The 16,147-nt window shown below is 39.6% G+C and overlaps 1 protein-coding gene across 3 annotated transcripts in view; it reads right to left on the bottom strand.

Moving 5' to 3' along the window:
* Nucleotides 1–8,410, bottom strand: part of LOC144082182 (rho guanine nucleotide exchange factor 9) — a 35,192-nt gene extending 26,782 nt beyond the window's left edge. For 2 of the 3 annotated variants that reach the window (XM_077609111.1, XM_077609112.1), the window contains exons 1-5: nucleotides 8,170–8,410; nucleotides 5,671–7,335; nucleotides 3,538–3,876; nucleotides 2,734–2,860; nucleotides 2,531–2,634 (exon numbers count right to left, since the gene is read on the bottom strand). In XM_077609111.1, the coding sequence (XP_077465237.1) occupies nucleotides 2,531–2,634; nucleotides 2,734–2,860; nucleotides 3,538–3,876; nucleotides 5,671–7,269 (2,169 nt within the window). In that variant the 5' untranslated portion in view covers nucleotides 7,270–7,335; nucleotides 8,170–8,410. The remainder of the gene's footprint in view (nucleotides 1–2,530; nucleotides 2,635–2,733; nucleotides 2,861–3,537; nucleotides 3,877–5,670; nucleotides 7,336–8,169) is intronic. The other variant, XM_077609113.1, reaches the window with a different exon arrangement.
* Nucleotides 8,411–16,147: the final 7,737 nt, after the last annotated feature.

Here is a 16,147-nt window from a genome sequence, read left to right as displayed (position 1 = left end):
AGATAAATTACCTAATCAAACAGACAAAATGACAGATATAATCTGATGAGGGATGAGACGTACTGCATGGGCTAAAGCTGTCCCAAAAGAAAAATTACATAACACATTTGGCACACCATCTACCAAAATGTCCTCACTGTCCTGATATGGCATGAACATATGACTGCTTCAATGAGGATGCTGAAAAAAACATATAGTCCTCTGTAAGTACAGAACAAAAAGGGCAACAACAAAAAAAAGCTGCATTTGATCATGAGAATAGTAATTATAATAGAGTTCCAGTAAATCAGGCTACTACAATGAGGCAGTTCAGGGTGTTACCACAGTCTGCGGCAACATGAAGCATTAAATAAAAAGTGGGAATGGCTTTTATAGGGAGCAAAGGAAACTCTCTCGACAATTATGTAAGAAAAAGGCCCCGAGCCTCTTCGTCTTTCAAACACACATGCACGTGCAGAGGCACACACCTGACAAGCACAAACTGAGTCGGTAGAAGAAACAACCTCAGGAGGCTGTGACACAACCACCTGCTTAGATTCTATCAGCAGCAATTTATCGCAACTGTTACAGCTGGTGGCTGCGGGATGTCACCCTGCGTATGGGTTTGCACCTTGGTAGAGCAGTGGTGCTGAATAAACACACATGGCTGGTTCAAGAAATTCAGAGAGGAGATGTTGGTCGTTCTTAATTGATAATGTTTGACAAACACATAACGAGTTGGTCATTTTTCTCCCCGACACATCAGAAATGTTAACCCTCAACGTTTCATTGGAGCTTAAACGTATAACTGAAGTGGAGGACACGTTGGCAGGTTTTGCAAACAACAATCTAAATAATATTGAAAGAGTGGAGTCAACATATGAGAACTGGTGCCCCAGCATGTCTACAGTTGCGTGCACAAGTAGCTCGTTCATCGCTGGCCCACTCACTGCTCAACTAACCACTGCCTGCTGACTCATGCATTCATAATTAAAAGATCGCGTTGCATAATATGATTATGACCGCACATACCGTTAGTCTTACACTTAATCGTGTAAAATTTCGAAATTCAGCTTTAAGCTGCAGGAAGGCCTTAATAAGTTAACTTTCCTCGTAACTAGTCAGGACAGATGCTATCACAGCAACCGTGTCAAACCACAGAAAACTGTCCCCCTGATCACAGAAGAATTAACGAAGGCGAGGAGGAGAGGGGGCAGTGACTGGAGGAGAAATCCATTTAAATGAAATGAAGAAGAGAGGCGTCAGCATTAGCAGTTAATCCACTGCAGTGAGAATGCTTTCTTTCTGCCCGCGGCCTCCAGGCAAGTAGTCACCCTAATAGGAACAGTAACCCATACTGCAGTGTACCTCAAATATGTCCACCACAGCCCCAATCTGCGTACTATACTGAAATAAGACATGAAAATTGTGCAACATCTGTGAATGCCTCACATAAATGTCTCTCACTATTCAGCGACCTTTCCAGCGGTGCATGTCCCTACCCTAAGGCTTGCTAAGACACATGCACACAAAAAAAGGAAACATGTCTCATTCCCTCACCCTCTCTTCTTTTTCCCGTCCACCCCCTTTTCTCTCTCTCTCACCCACACACTGTCTTCTTTTAGCCCTCGCTTAAAAAGCCTGCCTAAAGATAGAAGCAAGTAGATGAACGCGAGACAGCCAGTGTCATGGCAACATCTTGCAGCGGTTTGCAAACACCATTAAGCATAGAGTGCTTCGAATGCTTTATTATCTAGAGATGTCTTAAGAGAAATCAAATTTAGGTCACTGAATGTGAATGAAAGGGCCTTCTGAACAAATGATGACAAACTATTTAGCAACACACCCACACATCCATAATAAAACATCTCCTTTATACCCTATAGCCGCTATGTCAAGAATTCTACCAAGGCCACGTGCACATAAAAACACAAATTCTCACAATTGTGCTATCTGATTGTATTTTGCTGGATGTAATTCTATTAGAATAATAAAGACTTTTGGTGATCACAAGAAAGATTGACAATATTGCAAGAGTGAAATCAATAATAAAACAGAGGGCTCAGTTTGATTCATGTCAGTAATGAGTAGTCACTGTTTATGAACTTTCATTGAACTACATTATAGGTTAAAACAGAAAAAATATATATTATATTGAAAATTACAAGTGTATTCCTGCAGATGCATTAGTGAATGTAAATCTAGTCTTTAATATCACTCCACTTGTCTAGTTTAAAATGAGCAATGGCTTTGGTGATTGAGGGTAGTCAATCCATGGGGCCAACACATTAGTGCATCATATCATATATATTTGTGATGGCGTATTGATGGAACCTGTGTCATCTTCATATTACAAAATTTAATGAAATGCACAATTAAAGTTGAGAGTTCACCTTAATTATTCCTATGGGAAAACAAATTTCAAATAAAATACGAGGCCTATTTGCTTAGCGTTTGGGGTTTCACTCTAGAGGTGCTCTTGTAAAGGCCCTTTAACAATATTAAGAACAGCAAAGCTGCGAGCTTCAATGCTACAAAATGCTGGACTTACAATGTTGACCGCCAACGGTTCTGACCCGGGTCGTAGCAATCTCTTTCTCCTGCAACTACTGCCTCCAGACCGCAGCCGTACTGATGACGATGATTGAACCACATCTGTTAAACAGGTTGAAGTATAATGGTGAGCAACAGATGATGTGATCAAACTAAAATATTTAAATACATATTTAAATTGAAAATATGTAACACTGGTACCTGAATGGGGCAGAAGTAGAGCCAGGGCAGTTAAAGTGCTTGGGGGTAGAGGTAGGGAGCGGCAACGCTGCAGAGAAGCCCTCAGGGGCGGCTCTAATGGAGACACCCCCACAGGGCGAGACAAGGCCTAAAGAGTACTCAGGAATTAGTGGAATTCCTATGTTCCATACAGGGCTGCTTTGATATATATAGTCAAGACTCAACGTACACATATCAAGGGAAAACCTGGCCTTTCTATTTGTTCAGTACATTCAAAATATTTCACATCTAGCATGCCAAATGTGGTGGGTTAGTGTTGCTTGCCTGGCTGCAAACTGTCAGACTGCACAGCGCATCAATCTAGGAAGGCCGCCTCGAAAGTTAAAAACATACTGAGTTAGGCAAACGAGAATGATAACTTATGCGAGCAATGAGGCAGAAAATTGGATAGATTGTAGACAAAGAAATGAGAGACAAAGATGGAAGAGTGAAAGACGATGCAAGCTGGTAGAAAATAAAAGCCATCCTTAATAAATGGGACAGAACATGCGTGCAATGTTCCGGCAAACGCAGAGTGGTGAATAAATACTGGGTTAGGAACAGGTTGAGCTTCTGAATCTGAAGTGTGTTCATTCATTATATTACGTGCTAAATTTATCAGCGAGGTGGAGGAGACTAAAAGTGGGACTCAGACCTCTTTTTGGATGTGGGCTACTTGAACATTTTACTGGGTTTATGTGAGAAATGCCAATAGGACATTTGAATATTGATGCCAGAAGTGGTTAACGGGTGCACAAATGCCTGATGGCTAATTTAACATCTTACTCTGCGGTGCAAGTCCATGGTCTGCATCTCGTTCGTAACACTGGCTCCAATGACAGAGCAGGGCCTGGGACCAGCAGGCATCCATTTAAATCCCAGTGAGTGCTGCATGGTGAGATTAGGTCTGCGACTCCGTCGGGATCGTGAGCCAAACTCACTATCATTGTTGTGGAGATCTCGGTTTGGGTTTGGCCTCCACAGATCCAGTACAGCTGATGCCGGGCAAGGATGAGGGTGCAGCAGCTTCTGATGTACAGAGGTCTCCTCTGTGTTAGAATGGGGCAAAGCTGGGCCTGGCAGTCTTGCACTGCAGCCTGTCTGGCTTGCAATCTGCTCACACAGCTGGGATTGGCAAAGATTCTCAGAGGCTTGGCCCAGACACACGGTGCAATAATGAATGCTTCCAGGACACTACATTAGGTATACCTACAACTGAAAATTTCAGGTCGAAATGAGGCCCAAAACAACACTGAGTCTTTAACAAACACAACACTTTGATTCATTTTCATTGAGAAACAGCGTTATTTCAACAATCTTAAAGATCTATTTCTCAGTAAGGTGAACAATTATCTCTATGCATCAATTTGTGCCATTCATAGTTCAGATGTCAGAAAACACTACAGAACATAGGTTCGACCATAAACAAATCTATTGAGTTCAGGTTAATGGTGGTAAAGTGGTCCACACGACTGACTTTTGTGCAGCCGGTGTGGTACTGATTCCAACCCTGTGACTGTAAGTGTGAATATGAGCATCAAGTGTGATTTTGTAAACAACAAAGATACGATTTTGGCAGAAGAAAGGCTGCTGTATGTCCAAACTGATCACAAGAGTACCTAATGAGCATGGACAATACTTCACTATAGAGTATTACCTGTTGATTCTATTACATTAAAACATTTTTGTTCTACACACGCACCTGTTTGACCAACGAACTGTTAGAAAGAGGAAATACTATACGTGGAATTGCCTTCATACATTTGCACAGGAGAAAATGCACGTGGTAATTCAACTAGAAAGCATTTATATAGCTGCATATCTCAACTTAACTCTTAGCAGTGCAACAACAACAAAGATTAAGAGCACGTGTCTTTGCATAGCAAAGCCTTATGCTCGTGTGAATGCCTGAGATGCCATATCTCATTTTTTTCAAAAGGACTGGTGTCTTGACTCAGTGTGACTGCCAGCGACATGACTAATACTTTCACAAGAGTGCAAAAAAAGGAAAAAAACTGAGGATTGCCTCCCTGAAAGATCTACAAGACCTTGTTTTCTGGGCAGTCACAAAAAAACAAGCTTCATGGGAATACAGCTGTCCTTGAAGGCTAGCTGAGTCTGGCAGGGCAGGAAAAAGGGAAAAACACCCATGTTTAAAGTAGTCTGTCATTGATATTCTTACCTCCTCTTTACCAACAGATGGTGCTAAATGACAACTCTAGTAATGTCTACCTAAAGTTAGCGTATCATTTTTTTTTTTAAATTCCCACTCATACCACACCAAACGAAGAACAAAATCCAAGGGAAATTACAGCTTTGATGCTATTTTACTATTTGACTGCTGTTACAGGAAATTTAACTGGTTAATACAGTATATGTGGCGGCCTGGATAGTGCGTCAGCCTCACAGTTCTGAGATCGACGGTTCGATCCCACGTCTGGACCTTCCTGTGTGGAGTTTGCATGTTCCCCCCACGGTTACGTGGGGTTTCTCAGGGTATGCCGGTTTCCTCCCACTTCCCAAAAACAGGCACGGCTGGTTGAACACTGTAAATTGCTCCTATGCATGAGTGTGAGCACGAATGGTTGTCCGTCTATTTGTGCCCTGTAATTGGCTGCCCACCAACTCAGGGTGCCCCCCGCTTGTTGCCCGAAGTCAGCTGGGATAGGCTCCAGCACCCCTGTGACCCTTGTGAGGATAAGCGGTACAGAAAATGAATTAATGAATGTTACACGGCATATAGGATTATAAACATTGACACGGCACTGTTAATGATGAGGAAAAGTCTGTGATGGAATGTGGTTATGGCATCACTGTGAAATATATTATGGACTTCTTTCACAATAAGTTAATTGATGTTTGGGGGAATAAGTGTTAAAAACATACTTTTTAACATAATTTTAAAATGACATACATTACCTTAAATATCTCTTCTGTGGAATCAGATGATGGTATGCTATGAGTCATGCTCACTTTACATTTTTTTTGTAATTGAATATTCACTTCCTGTGTCTGCTTTGAGTCAGGTGGATCATCCTTGGAATCTTCCTCATTTCCTGCGCCTTCCTTTACCATTTCTCCAATGTGCAGGTGTTTTAAAGGATCCATTTTATGCTCGTGACCAGTCTCAGTGTTTAAATCCGAGTGAGGAATATGATTCTGTACAACGGTGGATGTGTTTGTTGAAGTGTACTGATGTTTACCTGGACACGCTGAACTCTGAAACCCATTGGCACTCCCAGACACTGAGCATGATGATGGCCGAAAAGCTTTGAAGCCAACTTCGGGGGATGCCCCACCTGTCACAGGTGCTGGGACTTCACGGTCAAAGCTACTGGATTTTGAGGATTTAGTGTTCAATGACGTCGATGGCGAATTCTGACTTTGAGGAAGTCCTCCACTGCGGAGTGTTAAAGACACACTGGGAACTTTTTGCACGGTTCGATGAAGAGCCTGAGGCGAGCGAATTGGGGTCTTCTCTTCTTCAGGAGGGGTGAAAGAGCGGGATGTTGTCCGCCATTTTCGGGCTGATTCTGCTACATTATTAAAAAATTTAAACAGTCCACCAAAATGGCCTTTCATGTCAGCATTCTTTTGAGGCAGTGGGTGGGAATCTTTGACATTCTCAAGGTCTACAGAACAATAATCAGAGTCAATAGTCTTGTCAAGAGAGTGAAGCTCCGAATCAAAGCTCCTCTCCGAATAGACAGGATTGGCCTTTCCCAAAAGAGAGATCCTCCGTAGGTAACACCACACGTCTTTGTTTCGCCTTCCTCCGCCCTGTGTGGTACTTTTGCCAGCCTTAGCACAAGCTTCCTCACAGCCTGTAGCTTTGTTACAGTTAGTTGAACTGCTGTGGTTCCTTTTTGAGTAGGAAGACTTTTCTGATGGTTTACAGCCATTCTGAACAGTCATTTCTGGCACCGCAGTAGGTTGATTGTCGTCCGTTGGAACTGGGAGGTCAATGTCTTCGAATGAACAGTCAAAGTCTGCTGTGTAGCCAGCATATGAATGCCTTTTGCCACGGTGTTTAAGCGTGCCTCTGCTGGATTGTTGTGGAGTGCCAATGTCTGTGCAGAAAGACTCCTCATCCACCAATGAGCTGCTAAGCTTGGTCGCAGATAATTTCCCAGTCTTCCCTCTGAACACAGACGGGGATTTAAGTTTCTTAAAGGAGCGAACTTTATCAGCAAATGAGAGTTTAGGGATGGACGCTTCCCCGAGCAGGATCATGGAGTGTGGTCTTCGTTCCAGTTCCGAGACGGCTCTTTTCCGGTTTAAGATCTTCCAGATTCCCGCGGAGGCACGCTGCCTTCGGTTGACCTCCTGTCTGTCCTTGACAGGGGTCTGAAAAGACGAAGCCTGGTCATGGCCTTGCAATTCCGCAGGCTCTGACACTGTCTCTTTGATACAAACACTGCTGGTCTCATTCGCTACATCTAGAGAAACATTAAACACTCGGTTGACAAACCCATTAGGATTGTTACTCTCAGGGACAGAACTGTCTGTTTGCTCCATCTCTCATTCCACCTCAGCTGCTAGATCCAATGACCATCATGTCTTGGTCTGCTCTGTTATCTACACCTAGAAGATTTAACAACAAGTGTTAATAACTATAACAATTTGACACTTTGCTTTCGCACAAGCTTGTCCAGACTTATTCATTTAATTCAGGAGACAGTGTTGCCATGGAAACGGTCAAGACAGCCATGTTGTTATTTGAAGATATACATCATAAAGCTCCTTCAGAAAACATGTTGAGAAAGTGAATTGTAATTGATAGTTGTATCACGAGCTCCTCAATCATGAATAGAAGAACTGCGTGTTATGTATGGCTACAAAGTGTGTTTAAGAGGTAGTCTTGAGTGAAGTTCTTAATTCATTTAGTTACAGATTTTATCATGTAGACCAGGGGTGGCCAAGTCCGGTCTGTTTTCTTGCTGATGAGTTGATCATTTGATTCAGGTGTGGACCAGACTTGGCCACACCTGATGTAAACAATATGTTGCATTCGGTACATAGGTGTTATAATTTAGTGACCATTTCATTATTTATAAATTGTTAAGTATGTTGATGATGGCTTTTGGCATTTGCGTCTGTTGTTCTTAAGAATAGTTATTATTATTATCATTATTATTATTATTATTATTATTATTATTATTATTATTATTATTATTATTATTATTATTATTATTATTATTTTATTTTTTAAATATGACTTGTAAACATTACTTCCATTCAACGTACATCAAGACATTTTCGCAAATACAAACTACTTGACAGAAGCGTGACACTCCCCCGGATTAAATGTGACAATGGGCGACTACTTAAAAGAGGCAAATTCTTCAACACAGACAAGTCAAACAAAACACGAACGACAATAAATTTAAAAAGTTGACGATAAAGTCGTTCGCTTACTTTCCAGTCGCCGTGGAAGATGCCATTGTCGCTCCAGTCCTTCAGTGTAACACAAACTCCCAACTTTCACATAAAAGCTTAACTTTATCCGGGGGTTTAGCTGCCATCCATGAGCTACTAAGCAGAAGTTCCGAGGCGGGCGGACATTCCCCGACAAGATCCCTTCCTGCTCGGTTTATACAACAAAACCTCGCCTGATGTAGTCTGTCCAAAGCAGCAGTGTTATTTAAACCACACGCCGGTGAACTATTGGCACGCGGGCACGCGCACTCTTCGACACGGTGATTTCAGATGCGTGCGCGCGCACGTGAGAAGTCCGTGGTTCATAATGCAAACTCATATTAATACTTCCTTCCCATTCTTAACATAGCAAATAGAAAGCAGGTATAAACACACGTTCTTTACAAGTCATTTAGTTTGCAAAAGTGGGGTAGTCGTTTTTTGTTAAAATTAATAGGCTCGTGACTGTGCAAAAAAAATGAGTCGCAAAAAAATATTATAAATTAAGACATTAAAAGAAAAACACACAAAATATGTATTTCCTAAAATCAAACTATGGGTATATACAGTTCAAAATTATATAAAAGAAAAAAGAAGAGATAAAACCCAATATATTAATTTCTTTACATAGTCATATTCATCTTCAACTTCACAAGAATGTTTTAAAGATCAAATTTAGGATTAGATTTTTCTGTTACAACATGAGTTTATGTTTCATCCCTTCTACAAAAATTTAAAGGACTTAAAGCTTTTATCTACACCACTAAAGGCTTCACTCATTCACTCACACACATTCCTACAGCAGCAGCTTGCTGCCATGTCCACTCAGAATAATTTGGGGTTTAATGCCTTTCCAACGACCCTGCACTGCATGGATCAAATTGCTGACTGACCTTTGATTCTCCAGATGATCCTCTACCAATTGCACGATAGCCACAATTTTCTGTAAGTGGGTCCCTGACAACAGTTTAGAATCAATATCAGAACAACAAAAACCCCTTTTTCTCACACAGGCCATACAACATCTTAGCAAAGGTTTATGTGGGTTCTATGAACGTACACATTTAAATATTTTGGAAAGGAAACAGAACATTTCAATAAGAATTTATCAGAAGATAGTAAACAATTCAATAATTTTTCACGTCATATCAGTCAGTTGCAGGGATATTTAGTGACAGCCATTCTGAAACACTTTTGCCATTTTGCTGATGAGGATCTGAACTTTGACTGCAACTACCATTTCTGTGATGTCAAGTAAATGTAGACTACCACTGAACCTCCACTGACTGTATTATGGCTTTCTAATTTGAACAACAAACAAACAAAAAAGCATATTAACAAGGATATAATTTTTGGTAATTTAAGTGACATTGTTCCGGGATTACAGTGCTGTAAGAATACAATTTAGTGCATTTTTTAGCCACAAAATATCTGTTTAAATCATTGCTTCTATTATTTTTTATCTTTAAACACCTAAGTCAACTTTTCCAGCCAAAGATTGTCTTTGTGCATTTTGGTGAAGCAGATTTACGTACACTAAAGCACATTTGTCAGTGAAAACAAGTAATTGACTGCACTCTGGTCTCACTTGCTGATCCTCCTTTGGGATTTGCCTTGAATGTGAAAATCCTTCCATTGAAAGGACACAATGGGGAGAGGGAGCTTGGGGGGTCGGGGAACTAAAGGAATTCACAAAACCTAAACAGCTCCACCGCTCCATAGCCGATAGAAAGAGGAGATGGTGGAAGAAGGGACCTAAATTTAAACATTTCCTCTCTGTCCTGTTTTTGGCCCATTGTCATTACACAGAGTTCTCCCTTCTGCACAGGAAGGAGTGGATCTGACATCAATGCTCTTAGGCTGACAATGCCAGGAAGTCTGTCTGACTGTATGTAAATATCTCTATGTGTCCATGCTTCCCTTGCTGCCCATGGAGCCACACTTTTCTCCCTGGTACTACAATTTCAATAAGCACTTAGAAACAGTGATTAACATGCTATACTCCACCATAACACATCCCGCAAGGGTCACAAAGAACTACAGCAACCTTAACATCTCCATATCTTCCCACTAAGCCTTCACTTCTTATACAGTACATACATACACCTAGCAATATTGATTTACATTTAGACTTTTTTGTCTTTGTGCTGTTCGTTTCTGCCCATGACTCACTTCCAATCCTTCCCTTCCCTCTCTCCACAAACTCAGTCACTTCCTCAGGACCCCAAGAAGTCTTCCTGCTGTCCCCTCCCCTCACAAGACATCCTGGTCTTAATGGTGCAGTTTTCTGGCTTAAGCACACATGAAACAGTGACAATGATCTAAAGTAATGTATAAAATAACTTGATATGTTCATTTTCTGGAAGGAAATAATGCATTTTGATGGAAATGTAATGTGAGAGAGCAGGGGTGTCAGACTCGGGTTGGTTCACGGGCCGCTTTAACGTCAACTCGATTTCATGTGGGCCGGACCATTTTAGATATAATATTTAGATATTTTTTTTATAAATGGATTAAATGAACTGGATTAAAGGCCCTGAATATTCAGTTTTTTTAATAGATCTAAAACAATGTTTATTTTACCTTTTTTATATGTTATTAGATTTTACAAAATGATTTTTGAACTAAAACACAGAAAAAAATGATTAAAACATTACAATTATTGATTTAAAAGGGGGAAACTAAGGAAATTTAATGTACATCTATACTCTTCATTTTAATTTAATCCTAAAACAGAAAATCGGCACTCATGATTCACTTTCTCGGACCACACAAAATGATGCGGCTGGCCAGATTTGGCCCCCGGGCCGCCACTTTGACACCTGTGTGATAGAGAAATGATGTGTGGACTTGTGAACAGCTGGGCATATGGTAAATTGTGTTGATGTTTTAGTCGGGTACATTACGGCCAGTAGCCTATTTATTCCAAGTGTTGAACACTATCAATAGATTAAAAGAACGCTTTGAAATGATGTCATTGAATTCGCATTGTCAGAACAATCAACCTCTTCCTCCTTTTCCTATGACACAGTCCTCACTGGTAGAGATTACAGTACACAAACACTCACTGACTTTCAGCCCAGCTGTAATTATTTCACCAGTCTTTGTCAAAGCTGTTGAGTAAAAACAGGCAGCCTTAGAAAAAAAAGCGGGTCAGACTGGGTCAGAGCGGCGGGTGTATGGTGGTAGAAATGTTGTGATATCAAATAGGCGGCTTAGGTAATCATGGGAACTGGATTCACGAGGTATGTGTCTTTTGTGAAAACAGCTGGGAGTTCCGTATTCTTTTTTTCTCATGATGGCTGTTTGGGAAAACTGATTTGTAAAAGGCCCGGAGAAAAAATCCCGTGTGCGTGTGTTTAATGCACAACCAATGCATTTGCATATGTGTCAAATAATTAAATACCACCATTTTCACCAGACTTTTTACATTAAGCAGGCCCAGGTACAAGAGTCAAAAAGAGTTTAAATTATCCTAACATTCCTGACATTCCCTCTCTGCTGACCTGCATTCTACCCTGACCACTCATTTACATGGCAATATCATTGCCACACACGTACACACATAAGCACACACTTTTCAGTCCAATTCACATTTTCTTTTCAATTTTTAATTTAATTTAATTTGACTCTGCTGCATCCTCTTACGGCATATTAGCCTGTTTAGTTTAGAATATGAGACACACTAAGTAAATTTAACATGACTATCAAGGAGGACAGGTTTGTGAGTCATTTGTGATGGAAAGCTCTATTAAACAAAATAGGTCACATATATAAAAGACATAACCAACAAATGTGTGTTGAATGCATGGAGGCCTTGAACTGGGGACCTTTTTTCTTTATCAGAGTGAATCTGAAAACAGGAAGGCGGGTTCCAATAAACAAGGCGAACGGAAGACAACCACAGCACTACTTCCTGTTTCAGGAGCAAGAAAGGAAACAGCAGATTTTTTAGGAATTTAAATCTGAACTCTGGGTTCCTCACCTATAATTTGTCCATAATTAACATTCACAAGTCATACTTGTGTTCTTTTTCTGCCTATTTGTCTGTTCTTATGTTCGATCTTTGTTGACTGTTGATATTTTTCGATTTGGATAGGAGGATTTGAAATTGGTAGTTCCCATGAAACCTAGAGGAAAAAAGTAAAACATTACTCACCTAAATATGGCAACCCAATGTCTGTCACATAATGAGAGAGGTGATCAGAAGGTACTTAGTACACAGTATACAATTAGTCTGTGATTTATAGAACACTGGCATTCCTTTTAGTGATTGTGTATAAGGAATGTCCATTTAGATCTGTTTTACATCTGTTTTATCTCTCTGATGAATGCTGACCTCTGACCTAAGCATTGTTTATGTCCCGTTTCTAGCTCAGTTGACAAAGCGACATTATTGTATCACAATGAGATGAGATCCCATCCCCTTTCCTGTCCAGTGTTCCATTTTCCATGACACAGTTTGAAGACTATAAATGCCATTATCGGTGCATTCATTCATTCATCTTCCGTACCTCGCATCCTTGAAAGGGTTGCCGGGGGTGCAAGAGCTTATACCAGCTGACTTTGTGCGAAATGCAGACTACACCCTAGACTGGTCGCCAGTCAGCCATAGGGCACACAGAGAGACAGACAACCACCATTCTTGCCTGCACCAATGTCAGGCAAGTGAACCACTACACCATCAGATGGCTATTATTGGCGCAATCACTTTATTTATTTATTTTTATTTTTATTTACATTGTTTTTAGTATGGAGGTAAGCACAGAAGAGGGGTTGGGATGGCGCTAGGGTTGCGAACTTGGCTTTAAGTGTGGTATAAAAAAACAAAAGTTGTTAATGAATGGGTCAGATTAACTACATTATGATTTTAAATTGATGTTCCTGTTTTGAAAGAACCTTCTAAAGTAGACTGTCTAGTGAAGAATGAGAACCTACTAACCTAGTGGTCACATTTGTGCATATTCATCTTCTGGACAATGATTATTGTATAAATCCCAACATATATCTTTGTCAACGTTCTCCATAAAGGAAAATTAAGGCGGCTTGTTTCCTTAGTGACTGGAAGCTTTTAGGAGGCTTTAAAGTTAAACATGAACGAAGGGAGACATCTACAGGTATTCACTGAAACTACTAAATTGGTGAAAATATTTTAAATACACAAAATAATGAAAATGCTGGGTGCGGTTGGTTGATTTAAACATAAACAATATATATTTAAAAAAACTAAAAAGAAAGTATGTATCAAATCAGTCTGGTTTTTCTTTTTCTTTTCATTTGCACCAAAAGACTAAACATTTTTTCCAGGTTCCTCAATAAAAAAAATTGTTAAAGATGAGTGTAGTAAAATCTTCTTGCCACATAGTAGCGCTCTTGGTCTTCCGAATAAATAATAGTTATCTATTTTACCAGACCATCATTCATTATTACAAATCAGATAGAATGCTAATTTGAGAATATTATTATTTTTTCAGAAGCCACATAACAGAAGCACATCTTGCCTGCTGTGGGATTTGCACTGATACACCGAATTAATCTAATATGATGAAATGATATAAAGGCCGAGTTTGCTCCTTGGATTTTAATTAACTGCTTGGGCAAGTTGTTCACTCTTTCATTGAATTATCAGTTAGTGTTACAGGATTCCAATAAGCCACTACCCCAAACTTGATCAAACTTCTTTGATTGTCAACAACAACCTTTATGCTTCTTTCTTCTGCCAGACATAAATGGCACCCAGAGGCTTCTAGATCACACCCTTGTTATAAGGGTGTAATTGCACAGCTACATGTGCAATAGTAATTCCAGGCAGCCTGCCATATGTGGAAAAATGATAGCTCTCCACTAAGACCTATCTATCATTAAGTGAATCATAGCATACTTTTTGTAAACTGTGAGTGACCAGAGCATGCCTCTGTGAGCGTATATATAAAACATGTTTTAGGCTTACACCTGATTACATGCAGATAAATCTAATGAGACGTGTGGCTGTCTCTTCCGTTAAAGTTTGACGTTATAAAACTAGTGCCTCCACAAGTCTTTCATATGGCAAAAATTGAAGTTCCTGATATTCACTCTTGTGAATTTCACTCACTATCACAATCTTTCCTTGAACATTTCCTTGAACATGCTCTTCTTTTTACCTTCTTTTTTTACTAATCTCAAACTTTTACTGGGAAATCTAATAAAATCTGATAATAGTTAATTGATACAAGTTAGGTAATAGCTGGGTCTAAATTAAAAGCTACAAGTCAAGTGGAACGTTCTCATTTATTATTCAGTGAAGCATATCATCTCTGCTAAAGGCTTCAAGAGGAAAGATAAGAGCCTCTTTTAATCTGTGTATATGGGAGACATACATCTGTCACATCTCTCCTTTCCTATCAGTCACAACAAGGTCTTACCGTTGAGGTTATTCTTCAAATTTCCACCTTTTGATCATTTTTTTCCCTGAGTGCCGATTCGAAAATTCATGGTAGGCCTATACATGGGTAAAAAAGAGAAATTGTGATTATTAGAGAAAAGATTGCACTAGGATATTTTTCAGCACTCCAAGCCAAAGCCACTCAACTTCATGTTAGCAGCTGCCTGAGCCAAAAAAATTGCCAATTACCATCATTTTCCTGCTGGTGTTGGTCACGTTAGCAGGCGCATCGCGCAGATGGAAAAGACCCAATGGCAGATGAGGTAAAAACGGTAGAGATAAGCCACAAAATGAGACTGTGGAAATCAGACAACATCCACCATGACAGGAAGTGAATCCATCATTTGTAAAGGAAATAGATTCAATTAAATGGGTCCCTCTGGTGTGTGACTACCTACGCACAGGAATTGTTTTTATGGTAATAATATCATTGGAATTGCATCACCTGGTCTGCTCACATTGATTATGCAGTGTAAATAAGCAAGGCCGGATGAACACCAGAAAAAGTAAACTGTATGTGGTGTCAGCGTACTGAAATTGAGAGTGAAATGAATTTTGATACCCTGTCACTGATCTGATTAGGTACATGCATTGTTTTTTAATATTAGTGGAGAATACAGACTCTAAAGAATATGATATTTTATTCTTTATTCTATTTTAAAACTGCTAGATACAATAAAATAAATGTATCCAACATGTTAAATAACTAAAACGTTTTCATTTTGATAGTGGCTGAAGTGAAATATTCTTTTAAAACCAGTGGAAAAACTCACAACGTTGATGAATAGAAGCGCAAACATCAGGAGGGTCTGAGATAGTGAAAGGGTAGTATTTTCTCTGATGAAATATCTGAATGTTACATGTGGTGGATTGCTTTTCAAAAGGGATACATAATATGTTTTATTTCCTTCGCTCAGCCGGATGTTTGCTATTGACAGACAAGCGTATCTGTTTAGTCGAAAAGAAAGACACTGTTTGGAAACAGATTTTAATCAGAGAATGAAAATCTGAAAAGGAGTCAAATACTTTATAGAACGGAGCCTATTGATGCCCAGATTAGATCTGATGTGTGCCTGAATACGTTTGCAAACGGATCCAGTTGACCCAAAATACTCAATGATCCCGTATTTATAATGAACTACTATAAACTACTGAACTTTTAAACATGGTACATCTGATATTTCAGATTGTTTCAGCAATGTTTTTGTGTGACATCATTAACCACAGGTGTCAAAGTGGCGGCCCGGGGGCCAAATCTGGCCCGCCGCATCATTTTGTGCGGCCCGGGAAAGTAAATCATGAGTGCCGACTTTCTGTTTTAGGATAAAATCTTATAAAATCTAAAAATATATAAAAATATTTTATGTTTTCCACTTTAATATGGAACATAATTAAAGAAAAATTTGGCAGAGATTTTCCCTCACTAAGAAAAAAAGCTCAAATAAAGCCTTTTCTTAGATCTATAAAATTGAATATTCAGGGCGTTTGATCCAGTTCTTTTAATCCATTTATTTAAAAAAATCTAAATATTATATCTAAAATGGTCTGGCCCAC

This window comes from Stigmatopora argus, chromosome 9, assembly GCF_051989625.1.
Source record: "Stigmatopora argus isolate UIUO_Sarg chromosome 9, RoL_Sarg_1.0, whole genome shotgun sequence".
Classification (NCBI taxonomy): domain Eukaryota; kingdom Metazoa; phylum Chordata; class Actinopteri; order Syngnathiformes; family Syngnathidae; genus Stigmatopora; species Stigmatopora argus.
The sequence above is the reverse complement of the archived record's forward strand: the minus strand, read 5'-3'. Positions and strand labels throughout refer to the sequence as shown.